We start from the raw sequence: 18,701 nt of genomic DNA, 5'->3' as shown, positions 1-18,701 counted from the left end.
GACGCGATCCCCTTTGCTCGTTTTCACATGCGACCTCTTCAGCTCTGTATGCTGAACCAATGGTGCAGGGATTACACGAAGATATATCAATTAATATCTTTAAAACCGATTGTTCGGCACTCTCTAACGTGGTGGACAGATCACCATCGTTTAATTCAGGGGGCTTCTTTTGTTCTTCCGACCTGGACTGTAATTTCAACAGATGCAAGTCTCACAGGTTGGGGAGCTGTGTGGGGATCTCTGACGGCACAAGGAGTTTGGGAATCTCAGGAGGTGAGATTACCGATCAATATCTTGGAACTCCGTGCAGTTTTCAGAGCTCTTCAGTTTTGGCCTCTTCTGAAGAGAGAATCGTTCATTTGTTTTCAGACAGACAATGTCACAACTGTGGCATACATCAATCATCAAGGAGGGACTCACAGTCCTCTGGCTATGAAAGAAGTATCTCGAATTTTGGTTTGGGCGGAATCCAGCTCCTGTCTAATCTCTGCGGTTCATATCCCAGGTGTAGACAATTGGGAAGCGGATTATCTCAGTCGCCAAACGTTGCATCCGGGCGAATGGTCTCTTCACCCAGAGGTATTTCTTCAGATTGTTCAATTGTGGGGGCTTCCAGAGATAGATCTGATGGCCTCTCATCTAAACAAGAAACTTCCCAGGTATCTGTCCAGATCCCGGGATCCTCAGGCGGAGGCAGTGGATGCATTATCACTTCCTTGGAAGTATCATCCTGCCTATATCTTTCCGCCTCTAGTTCTTCTTCCAAGAGTAATCTCCAAGATTCTGAGGGAATGCTCGTTTGTTCTGCTAATAGCTCCGGCATGGCCTCACAGGTTTTGGTATGCGGATCTTGTCCGGATGGCATCTTGCCAGCCATGGACTCTTCCGTTAAGACCAGACCTTCTGTCACAAGGTCCTTTTTTCCATCCGGATCTGAAATCCTTAAATTTAAAGGTATGGAGATTGAACGCTTGATTCTTGGTCATAGAGGTTTCTCTGACTCCGTGATTAATACTATGTTACAGGCTCGTAAATCTGTATCTCGAGAGATATATTATAGAGTCTGGAAGACTTATATTTCTTGGTGTCTTTCTCATCATTTTTCTTGGCATTCTTTTAGAATACCGAGAATTTTACAGTTTCTTCAGGATGGTTTAGATAAGGGTTTGTCCGCAAGTTCTTTGAAAGGACAAATCTCCGCTCTTTCTGTTCTTTTTCACAGAAAGATTGCTATTCTTCCTGATATTCATTGTTTTGTACAAGCTTTGGTTCGTATAAAACCTGTCATTAAGTCAATTTCTCCTCCTTGGAGTTTGAATTTGGTTCTGGGAGCTCTTCAAGCTCCTCCGTTTGAACCTATGCATTCATTGGACATTAAATTACTTTCTTGGAAAGTTTTGTTCCTTTTGGCCATCTCTTCTGCTAGAAGAGTTTCTGAATTATCTGCTCTTTCGTGTGAGTCTCCTTTTCTGATTTTTCATCAGGATAAGGCGGTGTTGCGAACTTCTTTTGAATTTTTACCTAAAGTTGTGAATTCCAACAACATTAGTAGAGAAATTGTGGTTCCTTCATTATGTCCTAATCCTAAGAATTCTAAGGAGAAATCATTGCATTCTTTGGATGTTGTTAGAGCTTTGAAATATTATGTTGAAGCTACGAAATCTTTCCGTAAGACTTCTAGTCTATTTGTTATCTTTTCCGGTTCTAGGAAAGGCCAGAAAGCTTCTGCCATTTCTTTGGCATCTTGGTTGAAATCTTTAATTCATCTTGCCTATGTTGAGTCGGGTAAAATTCCGCCTCAAAGAATTACAGCTCATTCTACTAGGTCAGTATCTACTTCCTGGGCGTTTAGGAATGAAGCTTCGGTTGACCAGATCTGCAAAGCAGCAACTTGGTCCTCTTTGCATTCTTTTACTAAATTCTACCATTTTGATGTATTTTCTTCTTCTGAAGCAGTTTTTGGTAGAAAAGTTCTTCAGGCAGCGGTTTCAGTTTGAATCTTCTGCTTATGTTTTTTGTTAAACTTTATTTTGGGTGTGGATTATTTTCAGCAGGAATTGGCTGTCTTTATTTTATCCCTCCCTCTCTAGTGACTCTTGTGTGGAAAGATCCACATCTTGGGTAGTCATTATCCCATACGTCACTAGCTCATGGACTCTTGTTAATTACATGAAAGAAAACATAATTTATGTAAGAACTTACCTGATAAATTCATTTCTTTCATATTAACAAGAGTCCATGAGGCCCACCCTTTTTTGTGGTGGTTATGATTTTTTTGTATAAAGCACAATTATTCCAATTCCTTATTTTACTTTTTTTCTTATCACCCCACTTCTTGGCTATTCGTTAAACTGATTTGTGGGTGTGGTGAGGGGTGTATTTATAGGCATTTTAAGGTTTGGGAAACTTTGCCCCTCCTGGTAGGAATGTATATCCCATATGTCACTAGCTCATGGACTCTTGTTAATATGAAAGAAATGAATTTATCAGGTAAGTTCTTACATAAATTATGTTTTATCATCAAATTTGCTTTGTTCTCTTGGTATTTTTAGTTGAAAGCTAAACCTAGGTAGGCTCATATGCTAATTTCAAAGCACTTGAAGACTGATTCTTATCTGAATGCATTTGACAGTTTTTCACAGCTTAAGGGAGTTAGTTCATGTGTTTCATATAAATAATGTTGTGCTCATGCACGTGGAGTTATTTAAGAGTCAGCACTATTTGCTTCTAGGCATGCTCCTGCAGATAATGAATGTTAAAGTCTTGCATTCTACCAAATCAAAAGGTAGATATAGATACAGCCATAGAAGGAATTGTGTGGAGGGAGTTAGAGCTGTACAATTCAGAAACTTAAAAAGAAATTGTTAATGGCGAGGCACTGCAGTATACATTTTTTCAGGTAAAGTAATTAAAGTAAATCCTATAATATAAAAGGCCAAGGGTGTTTGTCTGAAGCTGTCATGCACAGTAGGGACTGTGGAAGGACAAACAAACCTGGCCTTCAACAGACTGACCTGGCATCTTGGGCCGACTGGGTGTGACGGGGCGAAACTGGACGTGGTGCAGGCGCGGCTCGGGCGGGCGCAACGCCGGGTGTGATATGGGAGGTGCTGTGCAGAAGTGAGAGAGAGAGACTGAGAGAGCTCAAAAGAGGGGGGAGGATAGAGAGAGAGCAAAAGAGGGGGATAGAGAGAGCAAAAGAGAGGGAGAGACAGCTAAAGAGAGGGGGGAGGGAGAGCAAAAGAAAGGGGAGAGAAAGAGAGAGTGCAAAAGAGATGGATAGAGACAGCAAAAGAGAGGGGGGAGAAAGTGGAGAGAGAGCAAAAGAGGGGGGAGAGAGAGTGAGCAAAAGAGAGGGGCGAGAGAGAGCAAAAGAGAGGGGGGATTGAGAGAGCAAAAGAGAGGGGGGAGTGAGAGAGCAAAAGAGAGGGGGGAGAGAGACAGCAAAAGAGAGGGGGGAGAGAGAGAGAGCAAAAGAGAGGGGGGAGAGAGAGAGCAAAAGAGGTGTATAGAGAGAGCAAAAGAGAGGGGGGATAGAGAGAGCAGAAGAGGGAGGGTAGAGACAGCAACAGAGGGGGGGGGGGAGAGAGCAATATAAAAGTGGGGAGAGAGAACAAAAGAGCGGGGGAGAGAGCGCAAAAGAGAGGGAGAGAGACAGCAAAAGAGAGGAGGAGAGAGAACAAAAGAGGGGGAGAGATAGAGAGAGAGCACAAAAGAGGGGGAGAGATAGAGAGTGCAAAAGAGAGGGGGAGAGAGTGCAAAAGAGGGAGGAAAAGAGAGGGGGGAGAGAGCGCAAAAGAGAGGGGGATAGAGAGAGAGAGAGCAAGGGGTGGAACCTCAATACTGCAAAAAAATGGCCTGTGTACACGGGCTTTAGGACTATTATTATTATTATATTTTGTCTCTATCCCAACTTGTTTTATGTCCCTTTAATATAACTTTGTTGTTTATGCAAAACTGAGGAATGGAAAATAAAGGGATTAACTTTTTAAACAATAACATTTTTGGTGTTTACTATCCCTTTAATAAAACAAACTAAAATGTTGAGGTATATTTTTTTCCCTCTATTTGTGACCTATTAATATTTTGGGGTTTATTATCATTGCGAAGTCTAACATGTCACAGCTACTTTTTATGGTGATATGGCTTGGGACATGAACCGAGCCCCCGAGTTAAAAACAAATTACCATTAAAAGGGGCATGAAACACAAAATTGTACCTTTATGATTCAGTTAGAAGTAAATTGGAAAGTTGTTTAAAATTGTATTCTCTATTATCTAATTTGTTTTGTTTTCTTTCTACCCTTTGTTGAAAAGCATACTAGGTGGGCTTAGGAGCAGCAATGAACTAGTTGCTGGTTCCTGATTGGTAGCTGCACATAAATGCCTCTTGTCATTGGTCCACCAGATGTGTTAAGCCAGCTCTCAGTGGTGCACTGATGCTCTTTCAACAAAGGATACCAAGAAAATGAAACAAATTTTATAAAAGAAGTAAAGTTGAAAGTTGTTCAAAATCTTGGGTTTCCTGTCCCTTTAACTGTGATATATCCCACAGAGCAGTATATGAATGGTCTGTTAACCCTGTCATTTGTCTGTAGTTTTGGGTGAAAGTTTTTACTGATTTTGCCCAAACCTATTTTGTATTAAAGCAATAAAGTTTTGTGTTTAAAATAAAATAGTTTTGCCGTGTCAGCTAGATGGTCCAGATAACTATTCAAGAAGTGGATGGATTAAAAATATCTTGAATCTATTCAGTTTGTCACCAGTTCTATTCTGTAATCTGTTGTGCAAAATCATTTCAGAATTCACACGATTCTTTTAAATAAAAATACTGCAGATTCACAAAATTTCCCAAAGAAAAATTCAATCTATTTTCTATCTACCGCAGACTCTGATCCTGTGCCGGAGATGACCTATGACCTCAGGTGCCAATGTGATGCCATACGAGTGACTAAAACAGTTCGTCCTTACAGCATAGCCTGTTGCCCCATCAATGAGAATGAAGCTGCTCTGATAATCAGTGATGGGCGTGTCATGATATGGGAGCTGAAGTCCGGTGTTGTGGGAAGAAAGCCGCAACACAAGAGGTATAGGGACATTTTACTCTTTCTCTTGCTGCCAGTGGATTATTTAAAGGGACAGTCTAGTCAAAAATTAAACTTTCATTATTCAGATAGGGCATGCAATTGTAAACATCTTTCCAATAAGGATGTACATTTGGATCCTTCATGAGCAGCCGTTTGTGTCCTTAGGATATTTTCATAGCCGGATTGATTCCTGTAAAAGATCCCCACTCTAAGATCTGTGCAAATCCACGTCTTTAGAGTGGGGATCTTATAAAAGGATCAATCCGGCTAAGAAAATATCCAATGGGCATGAGTCGCTACTCACGAAGGATCTGAATGCACATGCCTACTTTCCAATTTACTTTTATCAAATTTGCTTTGTTCTCTTTGTATTTTTATTTGAAAGTTAAGCCTAGGTAGGCTCATATTCTAATTTCTAAGCCCTTGAAGGAAACCTCTTATCTCAGGGCATGTGGACAATTTTTCACAGCTAGACAGCGCTAGTTCATGTGGGCCATATAAATAACCGTGTGCTTACTACCGTGGAGTTATATATGAGACAGTACTGATTTTGTGAAATGCAAAACTGTCAAAAGAACTGAGATAAGGGGGCAGTCTGCAGAAGCTTAGATACAAGGTAATCACAGAGGTAAAAAGTGTATTAATATAACTGTGTTGGTTATGCAAAACTGGGGAATGGGTAATAAAGGAATTATCTATTTTTTTTTTAAACAATAAAAAATCTGGAGTAGACTGTCCCTTTAAAGGCTCACAGAAGTCCAACATATGTTATAATGTATTTAAAAGATAATAAGTGAAACATTACAAAAACAGAGTTGCCGATTTGTGCATTTAGTAAATTAATTGAGGCTTTGTTCTTTCTCCACCCCTCAGCGGTTCTAGCACTGTTGCCTTATATGCCCCTCTCTCATTCTGTGGGAAGCCAGTGGGATCTCTCCAAAGGAAATTTCCAGATCTGTCCTTAGACAGTATGATTGGTAAGCAAAAGACACTAACTTTACAGCTCCATGTGCACAACCTACAGGTGTCTGTCACGCCAAGTCCTTTTAAATGTGTACGACGCATGTGTACTATAGTGCAAACAGGGCATTCTATTTACTGTGCATATTTAGTTAAAGGAACATTATAGCCATTTTAAATAGGCATTGTATATATAAACACATAAATACTACAGTGCACAATATCTGCATACAAATTAAATATTTTAAAAGCATTTATAACTGTAATTATTGTTTTAGCAAAATGTCTTGTTTTGCAGTCCATAGACATACCCCTTGAAAAAAGTTGTATGTTTCCCCTATCTCTTTTGGTGTGGTCACTTAGAGACTCTTGTACACGTGAAGAAATTACTGTGTAGCATATTGCAGGTGTAGAATTTCTGGACCTTGCAGGTTGCACTAAAAAACACAATTTTCAGAAGTAAATTGCAGAAAAAGTTGGCAAAATTAGACTCTGCAAAATATTTTATGAGAAATTACAAGTTGAGTTCCTTTAACTGAAGTAAAATGCTGCCCGGACATATATTACAAATATTTACATATTCTGCTGTTTTTTTCTGGGTAGTTTAATTTGCTATTAATGTGCAGTACCATGTAAATTGTTACAGCATACACCAGTATTCAAAAATGTTCTTTGAGAATAAAATATCATCTTTTTGGACAAAGCCTTTAAGCACTTAATTTACATAATGTTTACGTTTATCAAATTGTGTCTACCAAATGCAGACTGATACGGTCAAAGATGTTGCTATAACTTGTCCCGGTTCCTTTGCACGTATCGTTATGTGGGATAACATTATAGGGTCATTTTATTGTGTATGTTTTTTAATGCCTTGAGTTTCTCTGATACACAAAATGCCACATAGATGCTTTACAAAAGTTATGTCACGTGTTTTCCTAGGATTCCTCATTTCCCTTCCCCATGTGCAGCTTTGCATACAACAGTAGGCTTCGTGCACACAGTTACCCGTCACATGTTTTGTAAGTGCTGGTAATATCACTCTCACTAATACTGCACGTGCACATTAGTAAAAAGCATACATACGTTTTTATCTGGTTGCTTCAAAAACATTTAATAATACCTGTCTGTAGCTTCAGCCCAAGGTTTATTGATTGTGCTGGTTGTGAGGGGTTAATAGACCTGAGCTGTTCTCATTCTGCAGGGGGTCAGAGCCTGCTGGCTGCAGATGCATCTGTTGGAGGTCACCAACAAGAAGTTCATCTCAAGTTTCTGCTCACTGGTCTCCTCTCTGGGCTGCCACAGGGTCAGTTTGTAGTGAGGATGTGCCCCCCGCTCACCACAAAGAACATTACTCAGTACAAGCCCCTTCTGGCAGTTGGTAAGTTCCACACACATATTCCTTTACTTTACAGGGTAAAACTGCACAGACCTAATAGATTAATAAGCGTTTATAGGACATAGCGCAAATTGTGAAAACACACATTTTGTGTCTCTAAGGTTAATATGCTGGCATTATCACAGAATGATTGTATATACTGTGATATCACTGTAGACAGTGGTGCTTCCTGCAAATCAGATCTGACATAGCATTGCACTAGCTGAACCCGAGATGTGGGAGTGATACGGCTTCTGATTGGATGTAACACCCAATGAAAATTTCATGAAAAAAGTGAATAGGCAGGTCTGGGTTAGTTAGTAAATACATTTCATGCGCCTCTAATTATGGGGGCTGCCATTTTAGAACTTAGGTTTCACTTTAGGTATCTGAAGAAATGCTGCATGTTGGAAAACACTTTAGCACTGAAATGTAGGGAAAGCTAGAATTCAACATGGCGGCACCCATGACTTGTGGGAGGTAGGAAATAAACTCAATAATAAGCTTATAAAATGTATTTAGTGTTTAAAGGGATACTAAGCCCAAATTTTTTTCTTTCATGATTTGGATAGAGTGTGTAATTTTAAGTAACTTTCCAATTTACTCCTATTATCAATATTTCTTCGTTCTCTTGCTATTTTTGTTTCAAAAACTGGAATTGAATGCTTAGGAGCCTGCCCATTTTAGGTTCAGCACCCTGGATAGCGCTTTCTTATTGGTGGATACATTTAGCCACCAATGAGCAAGCGTAACCCAGATACTGAACCAAAAATGGGCCGTCTCCTAAGCTTTACAGTCCTGCTTTTAAAATAAAGATAGCAAGAGAACGAAGAAAAATTGATCATAGGAGTAAATTAGAAAGTTGCTTAAAATTGCATACTCTATCTGTATAGTTAAAGAAAAAAAATGGGTTTAGTATCCCTTTAATAGGAGACAAGAAAAAACAAGGGGCAACTCCTCTAAGCATAGTAAGTCAAATCACACAGGTTATTTATTACAAATCATGATTAAAAACTCACAAATTATAACCTCAAACAAGTATGAGGTATGATTAAGGCACTTGAAAACCGTATAGGTCTCTCAACGATATCTCCCAAAGGACACCAGTGGCAAGGTTCCAGGAATGTTTCTTGTACTCACAGCCGTACACACAATGTTTGCAAAGTACTTCCTGTGCTCACTGAAGGGGATCAAGTCCTAAAGATTGTCCACGGTTGCCAAATAAGCCCAAATACAAGTAAAACATTAAAACAGTCCGCCACACACAACCTAGCTGAACACACACAAAATAAAATATATAGATTTTAGATAGAACATAAAAACTATAATTTTTTTCACTGAACAAATTAACAATATGTGTAAATAAACTGATCTTATAGAGAGTAAATCTAACAGCGTTTAGGGAAGATACATTTTTTAAACAAAGAAGGTTGCATTATATCACACCATCTTTGTATAAAGGAAACTATTCTTATATAAATCATGCAAAATAAACATAACTCAGTTTTTTTTTACAAAAATATATATTTCTCTTGTTAAGTTTATCCAGTCCACGGATCATCCATTACTTGTGGGATATTCTCCTTCCCAACAGAAAGTTGCAAGAGGATCACCCACAGCAGAGCTGCTATATAGCTCCTCCCCTAACTGTCATATCCAGTCATTCTCTTGCAAGCCTCAACCAAGATGGAGGTCGTAAGAGGAGTGTGGTGTTTTATACTTAGTTTATTCTTCAATCAAAAGTTTGTTATTTTTAAATGGTGCCGGAGTGTACTGTTTATCTCAGGCAGTATTTAGAAGAAGAATCTGCCTGCGTTTTCTATGTTCTTAGCAGAAGTAACTAAGATCCATGGCTGTTCTCACATATTCTGAGGAGTGAGGTAACTTCAGAGAGGGAATGGCGTGCAGTTTTTTCCTGCAATAAGGTATGTGCAGTTAATATTTTTCTAGGGATGGAATTTGCTAGAAAATGCTGCTGATACCGAACTAATGTAAGTAAAGCCTTAAATGCAGTGATAGCGACTGGTATCAGGCTTATTAATAGAGATACATACTCTTATAAAAATGTAATATAAAACGTTTGCTGGCATGTTTAATAGTTTTTATATGTATTTGGTGATAAAACTTATTGGGGCCTTGTTTTTTTCCACATGGCTGGCTTGAATTTTGCCTAGAAACAGTTTCCTTAGGCTTTCCACTGTTGTAATATGAGTGGGAGGGGCCTATTTTAGCGTTTTTTTGCACAGCAAAAATTACAGACACAGACATTCAGCTTCTTCCTGCATGATCCAGGACATCTCTGGAGGGCTCAAAAGGCTTCAAAGTCGTTTTTGAGGGAGGTAAAAAGCCACAGTAGAGCTGTGGCAGTTGTTGTGACTGTTTAAAAAAACGTTTTTGTCTTTTATTATTCCGTTTTGGGTATTAAGGGGTTAATCATCCATTTGCAAGTGGGTGCAATGCTCTGCTAACTTGTTACGTACACTGTAAAAATTTCGTTAGTGTAACTGCCTTTTTTCACTGTTATTTCAAATTTTGACAAAATTTGTGTTTCTTAAAGGTGCAGTAACGTTTTTTATATTGCTTGTAAACTTGTTTAAAGTGTTTTCCAAGCTTGCTAGTCCCATTGCTAGTCTGTTTAAACATGTCTAACACAGAGGAAACTACTTGTTCATTATGTTTGAAAGCCATGGTGGAGCCCCATAGGAGAATGTGTACTAAATGTATTGATTTCACCTTAAACAGTAAAGATCAGTCTTTAACTATAAAAGAAATATCACCAGAAGATTCTGACGAGGGGGAAGTTATGCCGACTAACTCTCCCCACGTGTCAGACCCTTCGCCTCCCGCTCAGGGGATGCACGCTAATATGGCACCAATTACATCAGGGACGCCCATAGCGATTACCTTGCAGGACATGGCTGCAATCATGAATAATACCCTGTCAGAGGTATTATCCAGGTTGCCTGAATTAAGAGGCAAGCGCGATTGCTCTGGGGTTAGGAGAAATACAGAGCGTGCAGATTCTGTAAGGGCCATGTCTGATACTGCGTCACAATATGCAGATCATGAGGACGGAGAGCTTCAGTCTGTGGGTGACATCTCTGATTCGGGGAAACCTGATTCAGAGATTTCAAATTTTAAATTTAAGCTTGAGAACCTCCGTGTGTTGCTTGGGGAGGTATTAGCTGCTCTGAATGACTGTAACACAGTTGCAGTACCAGAGAAATTGTGTAAGCTGGATAAATACTATGCGGTGCCGGTGTGTACTGATGTTTTTCCTATACCTAAAAGGCTTACAGAAATTATTAGCAAGGAGTGGGATAGACCGGGTGTGCCTTTTTCCCCACCTCCTATATTTAGAAAAATGTTTCCAATAGACGCCACTACACGGGACTTATGGCAGACGGTCCCTAAGGTGGAGGGAGCAGTTTCTACTTTAGCAAAGCGTACCACTATCCCGGTTGAGGACAGTTGTGCTTTTTCAGATCCAATGGATAAAAAATTGGAGGGTTACCTTAAGAAAATGTTTATTCAACAAGGTTTTATTTTACAGCCCCTTGCATGCATTGCGCCTGTCACGGCCGCGGCGGCATTCTGGTTTGAGGCCCTGGAAGAGGTCATCCATACAGCTCCATTGACTGAAATTATTGACAAGCTTAGAACACTTAAGCTAGCTAACTCATTTGTTTCTGACGCCATTGTTCATTTTACTAAACTAACGGCTAAGAATTCCGGATTCGCCATCCAAGCGCGTAGGGCGCTATGGCTTAAATCCTGGTCAGCTGACGTGACTTTGAAGTCTAAATTACTCAACATTCCTTTCAAGGGGCAGACCTTATTTGGGCCTGGTTTGAAGGAAATTATTGCTGACATTACTGGAGGTAAGGGTCACACCCTTCCTCAGGACAGGGCCAAAGCAAAGGCCAAACAGTCTAATTTTCGTGCCTTTCGAAATTTCAAGGCAGGTGCAGCATCAACTTCCTCCGCTTCAAAACAAGAGGGAACTTTTGCTCAATCTAAGCAGGCCTGGAAACCTAACCAGTCCTGGAACAAAGGCAAGCAGGCCAGAAAGCCTGCTACTGCCTCTAAGACAGCATGAAGGAACGGCCCCCTATCCGGCGACGGATCTAGTAGGGGGCAGACTTTCTCTCTTCGCCCAGGCGTGTGCAAGAGAAGTTCAGGATCCCTGGGCGTTGGAGATCATATCTCAGGGATATCTTCTGGACTTCAAAGCTTCCCCTCCACAAGGGAGATTTCATCTTTCAAGGCTATCTGCAAATCAGATAAAGAAAGAGGCATTCCTACGCTGTGTGCAAGACCTCCTAGTTATGGGAGTGATCCATCCAGTTCCGCGGACGGAACAAGGACAGGGTTTTTATTCGAATCTGTTTGTGGTTCCCAAAAAAGAGGGAACCTTCAAACCAATTTTGGATCTAAAGATCTTAAACAAATTCCTCAGAGTTCCATCTTTCAAAATGGAAACTATTCGGACCATCCTACCCATTATCCAAGAAGGTCAGTACATGACCACAGTGGACTTAAAGGATGCCTACCTTCACATACCGATTCACAAAGATCATCATCGGTTTCTAAGGTTTGCCTTTCTAGACAGGCATTACCAATTTGTAGCTCTTCCCTTCGGGTTGGCTACAGCCCCGAGAATCTTTACAAAGGTTCTGGGCTCACTTCTGGCGGTTCTAAGACCGCGAGGCATAGCGGTGGCTCCGTATCTAGACGACATCCTGATACAGGCGTCAAGCTTTCAAGTTGCCAAGTCTCATACAGAGATAGTTCTGGCATTTCTGAGGTCGCACGGGTGGAAAGTGAACGAGGAAAAGAGTTCTCTATCCCCACCCACAAGAGTCTCCTTCTTAGGGACTCTTATAGATTCTGTAGAAATGAAAATTTACCTGACGGAGTCCAGGTTATCAAAACTTCTAAATGCTTGCCGTGTTCTTCACTCCATTCCGCGCCCTTCGGTAGCTCAGTGTATGGAGGTAATCGGCTTAATGGTAGCGGCAATGGACATAGTGCCATTTGCGCGCCTTCATCTCAGACCGCTGCAATTATGCATGATGAGTCAGTGAAATGGGGATTACACAGATTTGTCCCCTCTGCTAAATCTGGATCAAGAGACCAGAGATTCTCTAATCTGGTGGTTGTCTCGGGTACTCCTGTCCAAGGGTATGACCTTTCGCAGGCCAGATTGGACAATTGTAACAAGAGATGCCAGCCTTCTAGGTTGGGGTGCAGTCTGGAATTCCCTTAAGGCACAGGGATCGTGGACTCAGGAGGAGAAACTCTTTCCAATAAATATTCTGGAGTTAAGAGCGATATTCAATGCTCTTCTGGCTTGGCCTCAGTTAGCAACACTGAGGTTCATCAGATTTCAGTCGGACAACATCACGACTGTGGCTTACATCAACCATCAAGGGGGAACCCGGAGTTCCCTAGCGATGTTAGAAGTCTCAAAAATAATTCGCTGGGCAGAGTACCACTCTTGCCACCTGTCAGCAATCCATATCCCAGACGTGGAGAACTGGGAGGCGGATTTTCTAAGTCGTCAGACTTTCCATCCGGGGGAGTGGGTACTCCATCCGGAGGTGTTTGCTCAGTTGATTCATTGTTGGGGCAAACCAGAGTTGGATCTCATGGCGTCTCGCCAGAACGCCAAGCTTCCTTGTTACGGATCCAGGTCCAGGGACCCAGAAGCGACGCTGATAGATGCTCTAGCAGCGCCTTGGTTCTTCAACCTGGCTTATGTGTTTCCACCGTTTCCTCTGCTCCCTCGACTGATTGCCAAGATCAAACAGGAGAGAGCATCGGTGATTCTGATAGCACCTGCGTGGCCACGCAGGACTTGGTATGCAGACCTAGTGGACATGTCATCCTTTCCACCATGGACTCTGCCTCTAAGACAGGACCTTCTAATACAAGGTCCTTTCAATCATCCAAATCTAATTTCTCTGAGACTGACTGCATGGAGATTGAACGCTTGATTCTATTAAAGCGTGGCTTCTCCGAGTCAGTCATTGATACTTTAATACAGGCACGAAAGCCTGTTACCAGGAAAATCTACCACAAGATATGGAGTAAATATCTTTATTGGTGTGAATCCAAGAATTACTCATGGAGTAAGGTTAGGATTCCTAGAATATTGTCTTTTCTCCAAGAGGGCTTGGACAAAGGATTATCAGCTAGTTCCTTAAAGGGACAGATTTCTGCTCTGTCTATTCTTTTGCACAAGCATCTGGCAGAGGTTCCAGACGTCCAGGCATTTTGCCAGGCTTTGGTTAGAATTAAGCCTGTGTTTAAACCTGTTGCTCCCCCGTGGAGCTTAAACTTGGTTCTTAAGGTTCTTCAAGGAGTTCCGTTTGAACCCCTTCATTCCATTGATATTAAACTTTTATCTTGGAAAGTTCTGTTTTTGATGGCTATTTCCTTGGCTCGGAGAGTCTCTGAGCTATCTGCCTTACAATGTGATTCTCCTTATCTGATTTTTCATGCAGATAAGGTAGTTCTGCGTACCAAACCTGGGTTTTTACCTAAGGTGGTTTCTAACAAGAATATCAATCAAGAGATTGTTGTTCCATCGTTGTGCCCTAATCTTTCTTCAAAGAAGGAACGTCTTTTACATAATCTGGACGTAGTCCGTGCCTTGAAGTTTTACTTACAAGCTACTAAGGATTTTCGTCAAACATCTTCCCTGTTTGTCGTTTACTCTGGACAGAGGAGAGGTCAAAAAGCTTCGGCAACCTCTCTTTCCTTTTGGCTTCGGAGCGTAATACGCCTAGCCTATGATACTGCTGGACAGCAGCCCCCTGAAAGGATTACAGCTCATTCTACTAGAGCTGTGGCTTCCACCTGGGCCTTCAAAAATGAGGCCTCTGTTGAACAGATTTGCAAGGCTACGACTTGGTCTTCGCTTCACACGTTTTCAAAATTTTACAAATTTGATACTTTTGCTTCTTCGGAGGCTGTGTTTGGAAGAAAGGTTCTTCAGGCAGTGGTTCCTTCCGCTTAATCCTGCCTTGTCCCTCCCATCATCCGTGTACTTTAGCTTTGGTATTGGTATCCCACAAGTAATGGATGATCCGTGGACTGGATACACTTAACAAGAGAAAACATCATTTATGCTTACCTGATAAATTTATTTCTCTTGTAGTGTATCCAGTCCACGGCCCGCCCTGTCCTTTTAAGGCAGGTCTAAATTTTAATTAAACTACAGTCACCACTGCACCCTATGGTTTCTCCTTTCTCTGTTTGTTTTCGGTCGAATGACTGGATATGACAGTTAGGGGAGGAGCTATATAGCAGCTCTGCTTTGGGTGATCCTCTTGCAACTTCCTGTTGGGAAGGAGAATATCCCACAAGTAATGGATGATCCGTGGACTGGATACACTACAAGAGAAATAAATTTATCAGGTAAGCATAAATTATGTTTTTACGTATTTTTTAATAATTTGTTTTTGTGGGTTTGGGAACAGTATTTAACTGTTAAATTATTACATATTGTATATATCTAACAGCCGCAAATAATACATTCTCATCTCTGGAAGGGGAGGAGTTTGTTGGGTCCTGATGTTGGAGAGGGAGGAGTTTGTTAGGTCCTGTTGATAGAGGGGGAGGAGTTCATTGGGTCCTGATGATGGAGGGGGGGGAGTTTGTTGGGTCCTGATGGAGGGGGAGGAGTTTGTTGAGTACTAATGATCCTTGACTAAGTTTCCCATGTTGCAGGTACCAGCAATGGATCAGTCTTGGTCTACAACCTGATAAGTGGACTGCTGCACAAAGAGTTAAACATCCATTCCTGTGAGATCAGGTGAGTGTGTTGATAGTGACAATAAAAATATGTAATGAGCAGGAAATCATGTGATATTAAAGGGACACTGAACCCAAATTTTTTCTTTCATGATTCAGATAGAGCATGACATTTTAAGCAACTTTCTAATTTACTCCTATTATCAAATTTTCTTCATTCTCTTGATATCTTAATTTGAAATGCAAGAATGTAAGTTTAGATGCCTGACCATTTTTGGTGAACAACCTGGGCTGTTCTTGCTGATTGGTGGATAAATTAATCCACCAATAAACAAGTGCTTTCCAGAGGTCTCAACCAAAAATAGCAAGAGAATGAAGAAAAAATATTAATAGGAGTAAATTAGAAAGTTGCTTAAAATTGCATGCTCTATCTGAATCACGAAATAAAAAATTTGGGTTCAGTGTCCCTTTAATTATATTATTAATTGTGTGTAAAAATTGTGTTTTGCCCCACGTTCCCTAGGGAGCCTAAAAAAGCTAATTCTGTACCCTACGTTTTTTCAATATGCTACAAACTTCCCAAACCAGCTATTTAATTTGCAGCATTTGCAGGTTAGCAAGTTTTGCTTTTTGACCTCTCTGGAGAGTGTGAAAAAATATATGTTTATGTTTCCAGGTATTTATTTAAAGGGACATTAAACCCAAAAAATTTCTTTCATTTTTCAGATAGAGAATACAATTTTTAAAAAGTTTCCAATTTACTTCTATTATCAAAAATGTTTCATTCGCATGTTATTCTTTGTTAAAGAGATACCTAGGTAGGTAGCGTGCACATGCCTGAAGCCCTACATAACAGGAAATAGTGCTGCCATCTAGTGCTCCTGCTAATGTATAACATTGTTGCAAAACTGTTGCTATATAGTGCTGCAGACACGTGAACACTCTTGAGCTTACATTTCTGCTTTTCAAATAAGGATAACAAGAAAACGAAGAAAAATATGATAATAGAAGTCAATTAGAAAGATGTTTAAAATTTTATGTTCTATCTAAATCATGAAAGAAAAAAAATTGGGTTTTACGTCCCTTTAAAGTTGTACTATTACAGTTTGCAAAATGCAGCAAATATTTTGAAATGTTAGAATGACGCAGAATAACAAAGGCAACCTATTAAGACACATGCACCATTTATAGACTGAATCTTATGCCTTTAGATGATATATATATACTGAAAAAGTAAGGAATATTTAAAGAGAGAGTAGACAGAAATCTGAGAAAAAAGCAATATATATATATATAATTAAATCTAAACTTACAGCACCAATGATATAGTCATTTACATGTCCTCTTGTTCCTGCCTCTCACAGCGAATTATTGGCAGAAAAAAAAGTGCACCAAGATTGTCAAATATTAAATACACTCAAAAAGTATGGAATATTTAAAGAGAGAGTAGACAAAAAGACAGAAATCTGAGAAAAAAAAGCCAATCTTTTCCAGTACTAGGACAGACTATAACAATAAAGAATCACATTCCTATGGGTCTAAGCAACCCAGTAAAACAAAATTATTCTGCTGGAAATAAATACTAAATGTTATAAAGAATAACGTATTAATTCATCAAATCTATTGATATTATACATTTGCCCTACTTTCAAGCACATCACAATTGGATAATATTGACACAAAATGTCCATTTCAATACAAAAGTCCCAAAACTAACTGGGGATCCCCAGAACCGTTAAAGTAAGGATAGAAATCCTTGAAAACCCCATTTTGTAAGTCTGGATTTATTATCCCATAGCCAGACAATCATTTAAGACTTTAAAGTTGTAATGCATTTTCTTATATTACTTATTTACAGTTCAGGTCTCGGATTCTTTGCTCCCGTGAAGGCGTGTGGGTATTATACTGGGCTGTATGATAAAAGTCCCCTTGAAACAATAAACAGCATACAGTGTTGGTTGCAGGAGAGTTTTAACTTAACGGATATGTTAACATATCTTCCCTTCACCATTCCCTGCACTTCAATATTGGCTACTAGAAGAGTACTCACTCAGCGTGTGATGTTATCTTCCTTCCCTTTCACCAAAGCGAATCACCAAACACCGCTGTCATTCTAAGGGTAAATGCAGTCGTGTTTCACCACGGAGCGCTTTAACTTCAGCCTCCTTTGTAATCTTAATACAGCCGTATATCTTTTCTTAACTTCAAAGAATCCCACACGCTTATTATTTGAGGTAAGTTGATCATCTCTTGGTGCTAGTAGAGCAAACAAATCACGGTCGCATGTACATATTCCGCCGCCCGGAGCAAAAACGCCAAGCTACGTGCGTTTCACACTCTTTGGCTAAGGGCTTCTTCTGGCAGACATTGTAATGATGTCATCGAAAGGTGCTTTTTTTATTTGCAGTTGTATGTATGCATAAGTCCTGAAATGTATGAGTTTTCTATAAAAGTGAAGAAAGCTAAGCAAATCGCTTATAAAATATTTCACCTTGCTGAAAATAAATATATATATATTGTTTTTTAAAAATGATAAAAACAAAATCTTAAAGGAACAAAAGTTAAAATGGGAAGTCTCAAGTTTAACTAAATACTTGGAAAAATAAAATATAATACCACGTGGTCTAAGAAAAAGAAAAAGACCAAGGTTGTATTTAAATGAACCTTTATTAGAAAGAATTCCAAAACAAGTGGTAGAATTATGCGAGTGAGTGCTCCGTTAATTGGATGAGGCTAATGCATGAAGAAAATAAATTAAGATTAAAGAAGCTACAAATTGAACTAGATGAAGCCAAAAATAAAATCGATGAGTGGAAAGAAAGTGACAATTATGAAAAATTGCTAACAGTAGTCAAAAAGTGAAGTTAGGAAAATTCAAGAAGCTATAAGTTTTGCAAAAAACTGACATTTGAAAGAGACTGGGGGGACAACCAACAAAAGAAGGTATATGATTAGTCAACTAATTACATTACTAGTTCAGAATCTGAACTCTCAGGAACAGATGGAAAGAAAAAGTTTCCGTAGGAGAGGGGAGAAGAAGGGTTTTTTTAGGGACTACTCAGAAAGACCAAAAGATAAAGAAGGGGAGGGAGGAATCATAAAAAAATCAAATCAGGGAAAAAAGTAGATATCCTTTGAGAAATCAAAGGAAAAAAGAAGTAAACAGTTTAATTACAAACAAAAAAGTAGTGAATGTGTCAAAATAGAACTTACTGAGTCACAAATTGAAGTCCTAGAAAAAGGTTTAACATTTGCTTCCCACTAATGCATGCGATAAGTTTACTGTAACAAAAGATTTGAATCTTTTTGCCAGAAAATTAGCTTTGAAAAAAGTTTTATCTTGATAAAAAAAAAATTTATATCCTTGGATCTTCAGGATAAATTATTGTTGAAGCAATTTGAAGATACGACAAACCCTGAAAATGAACCAGAGGTAGAGCAAAAGCTCACCGGAAACAGAGGTTATAAAGCAGCGGTTCTAAAGAACGCTGCTCCATAACCTGTCTGCCTGCTCTGAGG

General features: G+C 39.7%; 1 protein-coding gene across 1 annotated transcript in view; it reads left to right on the top strand.

Moving 5' to 3' along the window:
• Positions 1–18,701, top strand: part of WDR11 (WD repeat domain 11) — a 163,372-nt gene that overhangs the window by 44,111 nt on the left and 100,560 nt on the right. The window contains exons 8-11 of the mRNA XM_053692652.1: positions 4,888–5,086; positions 5,960–6,063; positions 7,248–7,424; positions 15,159–15,243. Coding sequence (XP_053548627.1) covers positions 4,888–5,086; positions 5,960–6,063; positions 7,248–7,424; positions 15,159–15,243 — 565 coding nt within the window. The remainder of the gene's footprint in view (positions 1–4,887; positions 5,087–5,959; positions 6,064–7,247; positions 7,425–15,158; positions 15,244–18,701) is intronic.

Source organism: Bombina bombina, chromosome 9 (assembly GCF_027579735.1).
Source record: "Bombina bombina isolate aBomBom1 chromosome 9, aBomBom1.pri, whole genome shotgun sequence".
NCBI classification, from domain to species: domain Eukaryota; kingdom Metazoa; phylum Chordata; class Amphibia; order Anura; family Bombinatoridae; genus Bombina; species Bombina bombina.
Note: the sequence above shows the minus strand (reverse complement) of the source record. Positions and strands in the feature narration are given on the sequence as shown.